Source organism: Microcaecilia unicolor, chromosome 2 (genome assembly GCF_901765095.1).
Source record: "Microcaecilia unicolor chromosome 2, aMicUni1.1, whole genome shotgun sequence".
Taxonomy (NCBI): domain Eukaryota; kingdom Metazoa; phylum Chordata; class Amphibia; order Gymnophiona; family Siphonopidae; genus Microcaecilia; species Microcaecilia unicolor.
Genome location: NC_044032.1, coordinates 254,569,448 through 254,579,895, shown reverse-complemented (window position 1 = coordinate 254,579,895; position 10,448 = coordinate 254,569,448). Strand labels below are relative to the sequence as shown.

The following is a 10,448-nucleotide window of genomic DNA, read 5'->3' as shown; positions in this document are numbered from 1 at the left end:
CAATGTATTTTACAATATTGGACTCAGGATATAGGACCATCCTTTTTGGCAGTGGAGGAGTTTGCTTCATTCCCTGGTGCGGATGAAGCACATGCTATGACCGTAGCCCTAGAAGTAAACACGTTTCTGGGAAGTCTGGGAGCCGTACGTGCAGGCTCTATCAGGCAGAGCTCGCAGCTTATTGGTGAACTCACTCACGTGGTAGATGGAAGGACGAGGATGATTGAATTCCTGTATGGGAGGGTGGTGGGCGAATTAGGGGCGGGGGGTAGGGACTGTTGGAGGGGGAGGGTTGAGGAGGAGGGATGGAAAGTTTAAAAACGTTTCTGTATGTCTCTTTGAATTCTGATGATGTGACTGGAAGTTAGTTGATAGTTGATATCGTTTATTTTATAACATGTGATGGCTTTAATAAGAATGATTAAACATTAAAGCAAGGGTATAGTGGGGATGGGGGGGTGGGTGGGGAGAGGGAGGAAAAATTACAGCAAAAGTTTGATGACACTTCAGTCAAAAGGTTTTGTTAAAGAAGACAGAGATTTGTATTAAGTACATGTTTATTAACCTTTACATGTTGTACACTGTGACATCAATAAAAAAAGTTAAAACATAAAATAAACTGCCATTAATAGTTAACTGCTGATACAAAAGGCACTTACTGTGGAGGATGTAGTAATATAAATTTAGTCTGCTGCACCATGTTTTGTTCGAGGCCCTTTTCCCTGTTGCTCTTGCCTCAGATTGTAACTCTTCTTCATTCCCCCACCCAAGAGTTGGGGAGAAAGACCAAAGGGCTCATTAGCAAAACAGAAAAAAAGTGTGAGGGGGGGGGGGGGGGGGGGGGCACCACCTCCACAAAACCTGGTACCTCCAAGGTGTCTAGTGTAGCTTTGCTGGTCCTTGCCTCAATTTCTCAGACAGAAAAAAAGCTTTTTTAGGGAGGTAGGGGAGAGCACAACAGACCCCTAATAGAATATAGAGCCTAAAGAAACCCTGTCCTAGTAACTTACCTGAGCAACTCTAGAATGCACAGGCCTACTATCTACTACCGGCTGGAGACTGAGAAGTATTAGCTAGTCATGGACTGTATAGGAACAGACAGAAGTATTAGCTAGTTGTGGACTGTATAGGAACCTATATAAAAGGTAATGTAAAAATCAGTGCTTCTCAGTCTGCACCTGCTGGCAGTACAAAGTAAACCCACATGTCTAGACTGGTTTGAAGGGATAAGGAAGACAGTATTTCAAATGCTTTTCCCATAGCTTTTTTTTTTTTTTTAATGGGCCTCTCAAAGTAGGGCCCGTGATTTGGAATTATGTTGAAGTTCAAATAATGTTTGGGCTTTATCTTTGTTGCTTCTCTTGGTGCCAATACCAATCCATTGAATGATTTTTGCATTAAAGACCTGGCAAGCAGCAAATAGAGCAATGAACCTAACCTCATGTTAAGATCAAACCTATGGGGAGGGACAACATTCAGGAACTCAGTGAGCCCTCAAACGCAGTGCATACTTGAGAAATAACTGAAGAAAACATTTTATTGTAACAAAAATAAGGCAAAACAAACAAAAATAAAATGTATGTAAACTCAAAATTCTAGCATCAAGTCATTCAATCTTTTGGCTTGCAAGGTGAATATACTTAGAACCACAGAGTATTACTGAACAGCTAGGCAGCAACAATTAATGTATTTTTAATCAGAACCAGGAAAACCTGAGAGCCATCAGGGACATTCTCATTACCACACCTTTTGTTTATTACATTTCCATCTAATTAGCATTGTGGAATTTGTAGTCCTGCTTTTTCAAATACTAAAGTGAAGGCCTATTTATTTTAAACATCAGGACTACCTCAAAGTGTACCAATGGCTAATTATCTTTATGTCCCAACAACCCTGATTTCTTCTGGTTCAGTAGTATCTGTTGCTTTTTTTGAGCTTCCACCTATATGAAAATTAACACCTACAGGGGCTATGGAGTCATAAGCCTTCCATGCGCCACTACCTGGCAATTATACCTCCCTCATTTTTAAGCTCCCTCCTGTCTAGACCAGCCACTACAATGATCATCCTTGGCCAAATTGAAAAGCCCCTCTGGAGCACAATACACTCTGCCCAGTAAGCACGGCTGTTGAGCAATGTATAGTGGTATCAATTGGCCTGAAAAGTAGCAACCGGGCATAAGCATCAAAGGCAGGTCTCCTATGTTGTAATATGCAACTAACAGGAAGACCCTACCAAACACAATTCTTAACATACTCTTGAGGGTAAATCTGAAGATCAAACATTCTAGATTATTTTGATAAAGGCTGGAAACCAAAAAAGAGAAAATCCACTGTATCTCAGCATTCAGCATGTCTTCCTCCTTGTACCAGAATGGGCTCCAAATGCTTTTTGTTTTCTGATGCAGTTTTGAGGCGTACTCTATCCAGACAAAAGTTCATGTCCAGCAATAATTAGTCAGAAGTCTGAAGACAAAGATATGCCAGCCAGTTGCTCAGTGAGGGATTCTCCTGGGGTGGCTAGAAATGAAAGCAAAGAGTCAGCTATGCACCTAAATACATACCATTGGGCTGGGACAGGAAGCAGTGAATAAAACCTTAGCAATTCTGTCAATTATTTCTATCAAATGTAAATACTACCTGCAAGAGAATTCTCAGATTAACAGGTAGGATTTATTTATTTTGGTTCATCTTTGCATAGTACTCCCCATGGCTTGCTTGGTGGAGGTAATTAGTTAACTGTACTATTCTGATACCTTCCCCCATTCTTGGGTTTTCCACCTCAGTTACAGCCATGTAAATCTTCAATAGCTGCTTTTCAGAAGAACCCTAAATTTTATTAATCAACACTCCTTCCACTAAAGCCCAGCCATCCCTGCAACAGTACTGAATAAAAGACCCACAACCAGGCCTCTTCTGAACACCAATACATACGATCCTTAAATCTCATCCATAGTATTCATTATCATCTAATGACTGCTTCCATACTGCCTCTTAACGAAACCATGTTCCCTGTGATATGTTAACTGTTTAAGAATAGCCAACACTAAGCTCACCTTAATCACTGAGGGATCAGCAGAACCCTTGGAGTTTGCTACAGACAGCAATTGAACCCTTCCATTGGTTGGGTACCCGGCTTGTACAAACAGTGTGTACACGACTGTGGCTTTTAAGTACAGCAGCTTCCGTTCTTTAGGGAGCCAGTCAATGGCATACCTACAGAAACACAGGGTAGGGGGGAGAGGGGAGAAGAGGAAGAAACCTCAGAAATGTGATGTAGGAAAATAGTTGAGTGGCAATAATGAAGTTGTTTCCTGCCATGAAACAGCAGAAAGTGCAAGTTCTTGTAACATCTGCCATAAGACAGGAGGGATTATGCAACACTAAAATGCAAAGTCACTTAACTGGAGTGGTGATATTCTGTGCACAAGATAAAAATATGATACACAAATGGGTGAAATCATCCAACAGCACTGAAATGGAGTAGCATGCTCCAACATCAGAATTAACTAGAAAAAGCTGAAAATGTGTGGCCATTCACAAGTTACTGTTCATTGTGTGGTACCTCAGTTGATACACAACTTAAAAGTCAATTCTTGGGGAAGTTGGAGAATTAGGACACAAAATCCTGCTGGCTACAGAGAAAAAGTGATATTGTTACCTATAGACTGTAGACTAATACATACACACCATTTATGATGCCATCCAATGGCTCCCAGGATGGAGATTCACCTTGCCAAATATTAGAACCTTCTGAGAATCTTTAGTAGCAATAAGCATCGATTCCTTCCCATGCCAACCTACTCTATCACCTTCTTCAGTTCATATCAAGCTAATTTGCCTCCTCTTCTTGGTTATTTTAGTACGTGTGGATTTATTTTTAGGAAACTGTGGAAAGGACAGGGTCTCTGCATTATATTGCTATCTACAGAGAACTTCAGTTACAGATAACAGTGGCGAAGCCACGGGTGGGCATGGGCAGGGACCTACTCAGTGGTGGCGTACATCATTGGTATAGCTGGCAGGGTTCCCTAGGCAGGCAGAGAGGAAATGTAGGGTTGTGTCCACTCAGGGCCACCCAAAAATTGAGGTCTGGCTACACTACTGACAGATAAGCAACTCTGCTTTGTCTTGTGACAGCCAGGATAATGCAGATACACTGTTGGCAACCACAAAACCGAAGTTTGCCTGTTCTGCTGATTAGATCACACAGGTGACCCAGGTAGGCAACCTTTGGGACTGATATCGATGTTGAAGGACCGGACCGAGCCCCAAAAAGCTTTTCTTGTTCGGCTTCTTGAGACGCTTGAGTCCATTTCTTCCTACAAAGTCACAGACTACAAGCAGCTGGGCTATGGTCGGGCCCAAGGCACTGGATACACCACACGTGAGTATCGGTACCTGAGATGGTCCGGTTGCACTGAGTACAACGTTTGAAGTCACTGGGTGGCTTCGATGACATGGAAGGAAAAACGGCTTCAGTGAAATCAAAAGACGCGATTGTGCCTATAAAAAAGAAAAAGGCACAAAAGAAAAAGGGAAGAACCCGACCTAAATGCCGGCTGCGTAAAAAAAACAAAGAAACTTAAAAAGGGAAAAAGTCTAAAGGGAAACTACGAGTACTTTTTTTTTTTTTTTTAAGAAAATGAAGAAAAAATAAATGAAAGAGGTTGCGAAGACTCTTTCCTGGGCCTGAAGAGGAGCACAGATGAAAACCTACCACTCCTCAACGCGGGAGAAAAGAAAAATTAAGTGACACGCTCGCGCGACGGGCAGGAAGTTGTGCGTGCGCCAAATTTTTTATATTTTTGCTTGCAAAATGCCGGTTCCTGGGCTGACGCGGACGTTGACCCACACGTGAGAACAAGCAGCCTGCTTGTCCTCTGAGAAATAATATTACAAACTTCATAAAAGATAAAACCAAGATAAAAAAAATTACCAACAAATAGGTGGTTATTACTTAAAAAGAAATCCTCTTTGGTAATCATAAAAATACAGAGAAATCAGATTCTTGATTAAGACCTTTAGGTGCGACTATCATGTAAAAATAAATATCTGTTCCACCTGTACTAACATTCTATCCATGTCTCCACCTCTCCAATGTTTTGTTATTTTGCACAGAACAATAAAGGGAATTGATCAAACTCGTGTGCTTTCTCATGCATATGTTCCACAAGAGGTTTGTCATTACGTATTTCTCTTTATAGCTCTTTTGTGCTTGATTATGCGCTTATTAAATGCCCTCTTACTCAGGTACTGAAGTGCAGATGGAGAAAGGATGTCTTTCAGGGGCCCTGTTACTAAGCTGAGTAGGCGCCTACGCGCACCAATTTAGAATTACCACCTGACTACCAAGTGGCCTGGGCGGTAATTTCATTTTTTACGTGTGCTGTAAATTTCCGGCACGCAGCGCTAACCGGCAGTGTACGCGCGCTGACGATTACTGCCCGGTTAACGCGTGAGACTTTACCGCTAAGTCGATGGGTGGCGGTAAGGTCTCAGGCCCAAAATGGACGCGAACCTATTTTTATTTTGCCACACATCCATTTTCGGCCCAAAAAAAATGAAGGCCTTTTTTGCAGGTGTGTTGAAAAACAGACCTGCGTGCGACCAATACACGCGTCTACACTAGCACAGGCCATTTTTCAGCGCACCTTAGTAAAAGGACCGCTCAGATTACTATGGGGCTCATTTTCAAAAGAGAAAACTTCTAAAAAGTGGTATATAAAGTAGCATTTGGACGTTTTCCTTGCAAAAACATTCAAGTCACTATTTTCGAAACCTATTTTGCAGACGTTTATGTCATCTGCAGTGTGTCCAAATCACAAGGGGTTGTGTCGGGGATTAGGATTAGGGCATTCCTAACACTTTGATGTTTTTCTGGCATAATGGAACAAAACAAAAACAACCAGGACTAAAACTAAGACGTTTTGAGCTACACTTGTTTTATAACAACTAAGTCACAAAAAAAGTACTCTAAATGACCAGATGACCACTGCAGGAATAAAGAAATGACCCTCCTTATTCCCTCAGTGGTCCCTGACCCCCTCCCACCCCCCAAAAATATGAAAAATAGTACATGCCAACCTTTATAACAGCTTCATATGTTTCAGCCAGTCCTATTTGAGAAGCAAGCAGTTCCCTGGAGTAGCCTAGTAGTCAGTGCAGTGCAATGTGGAGAAGGGGACCCAGGCCAATAATCCATTCTGTTACACTTGTGGTGGAAAGCATCATCCCCCCCCCCCCAACACCTACTGTACTCACATATAGGTGACACTTGCAGCCATAAGGGCTACTGTAGTGGTGTATAGTTGAGTACGTTTATGGTGGGTTTTGGAGGGCTCACCATACAATATACGGGGTAAGGGTGAGATGTGTACCTGGGAGCTTTTATGTGAAGTCCACTGCAGTGTCCCCTAGGGTGCCCAGCTGCTCTGCTGGGATGTCTGTGTGGCCAGTCTATTAAGATTGCTGGCTCCTCCTACGATGGCTTGATTTTGTGCGTTTTTCACTTGGATGGCTTTTTTTTCCGAAAATGGACAAAAAAGAGAATGCACAGAGTACAAAAACATCTAGCAAGTGGCCATTTTCGAAAAAAAAAAAAAAAAAAAAAGATTTTGCTGTTTCTAAAATCACTATTTTCGCTAATTGGATTCTGGACATTTTGAGTAAAACATCCAGAGTCAGACTTAAACGTCATCATCGAAAATGCCCCTCTATATCTTTTGAAGGATATCATTAAATTGTTTAATAGCAAAATGTGGTATGGGGCAAACTATTTTGTCAGCGTTTTTCTTGGGAAGAGTGGTTAGCAGTGATTGTCTATCTTGTTGTACTGCCCTTTCTAAACTTTTTCTAACATATTTTGATAGACATCCCCAAGCCTGTAATCTGGAGGCCATCAACTCTGTCTGAGTGGTCATATCAAACGGTTCTGAGTATGTTCTCTTTACTCTCAAGAATTGACTTAAAGGTATGTTGCGCTTTAAAGCCATATTATAGCAATTTCCAAAATGCAGTAAATTGTTCACATCAGTGGGTTTGTGATATATGGTAGTCTTAAACCAGCCATCCACATACATAAGCATGATATCTAGAAAAGGGATATTACTTTTACTCTGTTTCATCTAATTGCAATCTCTGGTGTTTAACCATTCATAAAAGGCTAAAAGGTCTTCATGCGTACCATTCCATATCATTAAAATATCATCTCTATACTTACGCCAGAGTACAATGTGCCTCTTAACAGATGTGTCTATTAAAAGCTTATTTTCAAAACTTGCAACATAAAGATTGGCTATAGAGTTGGTCATTATGGCCCCCACATTATGGCCCTTTTGTTTTTAAAAACAGCCTTCAAAATATAGTTCTATTTTAGTGCTATTGTTGCCAGTTCGATGATGTACTGTGTGAATTCTTAAATTAGTGCTCCTATGCCTCGGTGCAATTCTAATAATTGTCAATGCTTCTGTTTGGGAAATATTCGTATATAATGACTCCGCTTCTAGTGTTACCAAGGTTAATATCTGTATCTACTAGAATCGGGTCATGCAGGATATTAATAACGTGTTCAATCCAGGGGCATAGCCAGACCTGACATTTGGGGGGGGGGGGGGGGGGGCACTAGGCATATAGGCGCGAGAGGTACTTGGTATACTCCTAAATAATGCCTTAATTATTTAGGAGTATACCAAGTACCTCTCACGCCTATATGCCTAGTGCCCCCCCCAAATGTCAGGTCTGGCTACGCCCTTGGATTGAACACGTTAACATCCTGCATGACCCGATTCTAGTAGATACAAATATTAACCTTGGTAACACTAGAAGCACTTTGGGGATCAGCACTCAAGAAAAAGATCTAGGAGTCATTGTAGATAATATGCTGAAATCTGCTCAGTGTGGGGCAGTGGCCAATAAAGCAAAGAGATTGCTAGGAATTATTAAGAAAGAGATGGTGCATAAGACCAAAAATACTATGCCTTTGTATCGGTCCATGGTACAACCACACCTTGAGTACTGCGTTCAGTTCTGGTCGCCATATCTCAAAAAAGATACAGCAGAATTAGAAAAGGTTCAAAGAGCGACCAAAATGATAAAGGGGATGGAACTCCTCTTATACGAGGAAAGGCTAAAGAGATTAGGGCCCTTCAGCTTAGAAAAGATACGGATAAGGGGAGATATGATCGAGGTCTACAAAATCCTGAATGGTGTACAACAAGTAGAAGTAAATCGATTTTTTACTCATTCCAAAAGTACAAAGACTATGAGACACTCAAGGAAGTTACACGGAAATACTTTTAAAACAAATAGGAGGAAATATATTTTGTAGAAGAGGGAAAGCTTTCAGGCTGTCAAAGGCAGTGTGTTTAGCTCACTGATGCTGCTGGAGGCCGGGAAAACTGATGGTTTTACTCCAGAAGATTTCACTAGGTTTTTTACCGACAATAAGGATAAGAAATTCAATTGCTTTGAAGGTGAGTAGGACCAATTTTTTTCATTAGGATTTTTGTCTTAAAGTGTTAGAGATTTACTCATTTCTGACATTCTATTAGTTATTCTTGGTTAAAACATTTCTTAAATTTATGTAGTGAGTCAGTTGTGCTTTGCTTCGGGTACATATGCAAGGGTTTAAGGGGCCTTTTTACGAAGTCACGTAAGCGTCTACACACGCCCAACGCATGCCAAAATGGAATTACTGCCTGGCTACCGTGTGGCTCTTGCAGTAATTTCATTTTTGGCACGCATCCGAAAAAGAAATTTTATTTTCTGGCGCGTGTCCGCTACATGTGCCAATTGGTATTTGATGCGCATAGGTCATTACCGCCCAGTTACCGCATGAGACTTTACCACTAGGTCAATGGCTGGCAGTAAGGTCTCAGACTCAAAATGGACATGTGCCAATTTTGATTTTGTAGCACGTCCATTTTTGTCAAAAATTTGTAAAAAAGGCATTTTTTGCAGGTGCGCTGAAAAAAGGAGCTTCGCGCACCCAAAACACACACCTACACTACCGCAGGCCATTTTTCAGCGCACCTTAGTAAAAGGACCCCTAAATGGGTAAAAGTAATTATACTAAAGTAGAAATAACCATGTTCATGAGGATCTGAGAATAAGCCTCAATAAAGTTACTCCTTGGTATATAATACACGCCAAATTTCAGAAAAGTTTTGTTGTATAAAAAAAACAAAAAACAAACAAACACCACCATGCATATTGTAATTGTCACCTAGTGGTTAGAATTAGTCAGATGGGACTCGAGGAAAGAAAATTAGGAGGTAAGAACACAACATTTCCATCCAAAAGTGCATCACCTAAAGGGTGCAATTTACTTCTTTGAGATTTAAAATAGGATGAAATATCCTTTCTTCAGCATCACAAAAGTAAATGAACATCATCCAGTGCTGCACTCCTGTCCTGATATCATTGTGAAGTAAATGTTTTTGATTTTTTTTTTTACTAAGGGCCCTGTTTACTAAGGCACATTAGTGTTTATAGCGCACCTACACTTAGCGTGCGCACTAACCATGTAGGCGCCTATAGGGATATTGTAGGCACGTACATGGCTAACGTGCATACATGGTTAATGCACGTTAAAAACATTAATGTGCCTTTAACTCTGTTTAGTAAACAGGGCCTTAAGTGGGGCATAGTTTGTGGTTTAATTTACACCAATGATTATATTTGACTGAAAGTCAAGAATTTTGCTACTTCTTTCCAATCATGATGTAGCACCTTTTTATAAAATCTTTTTGATTTAAGGTTGATGTTGTGATTGGTTATTCTATTTCAACTTATGTACAATTTTTTGGTGAAAAGTGAAGGCCCCTACCAGATTACAGTCATCTTCTTCCCTTTCTTCAGAGTACTTTTTTTTTACATGGAAGAAGGGAGAGGAAAGGAGTGGGGGAGGAACTCAGAATCCTCACAGTATCCCCTTGTGGCTCTGCAGGTAATTTTTTTTTTTTTATGAGGCCTGGATTCCTGCTGTTACTATTTGATCAAACTGCAGCCAGTTCTCCAATTGCTTCAGAAGCATGCCACACCACACTACACTAGAATAAAGAAACTGCACAGGAAGGCGTCACCATCTGCTGGAGACTGAGAAAAACTGGAAAGCATACTCTTTATGGATCCATTTATAGGGTAGAGCCTGCAAACAATTGGTCTGTCTCCATCTGCTGGTTTTAAGTGAACAATCCATTAGTTCTGGACTGGTCTGGTATGGAAAAACAGAAAATTAAAGAAGCTAAATCAAACTCGATTTTTGAAGAGAAATGACAGTTAAATGAAAAGTAAAATATAGTTTAAAAATCTAAGATTGTGATAAAAGCATACACCTTGCAAAAATAAGAAGTATTGCTAAATCCATCAGCATGATGAAAGAAACAAAAACTGAGCAACCAGCACAGGGGCAACAACATCTGGGAATAGCCATGCAAAGCTTCTTCT

At 40.7% G+C, this 10,448-nt stretch overlaps 1 protein-coding gene across 2 annotated transcripts in view; it reads right to left on the bottom strand.

The window, feature by feature from the left end:
* Nucleotides 1–569: 569 nt before the first annotated feature.
* LOC115463448 overlaps nt 570–10,448 on the bottom strand; it is a 102,661-nt gene continuing 92,782 nt past the window's right edge. For both annotated transcript variants that reach the window (XM_030193949.1, XM_030193948.1), the window contains exons 9-10: nt 3,056–3,215; nt 570–2,519 (exon numbers count right to left, since the gene is read on the bottom strand). In XM_030193949.1, the coding sequence (XP_030049809.1) occupies nt 2,454–2,519; nt 3,056–3,215 (226 nt within the window). In that variant the 3' untranslated portion in view covers nt 570–2,453. The remainder of the gene's footprint in view (nt 2,520–3,055; nt 3,216–10,448) is intronic.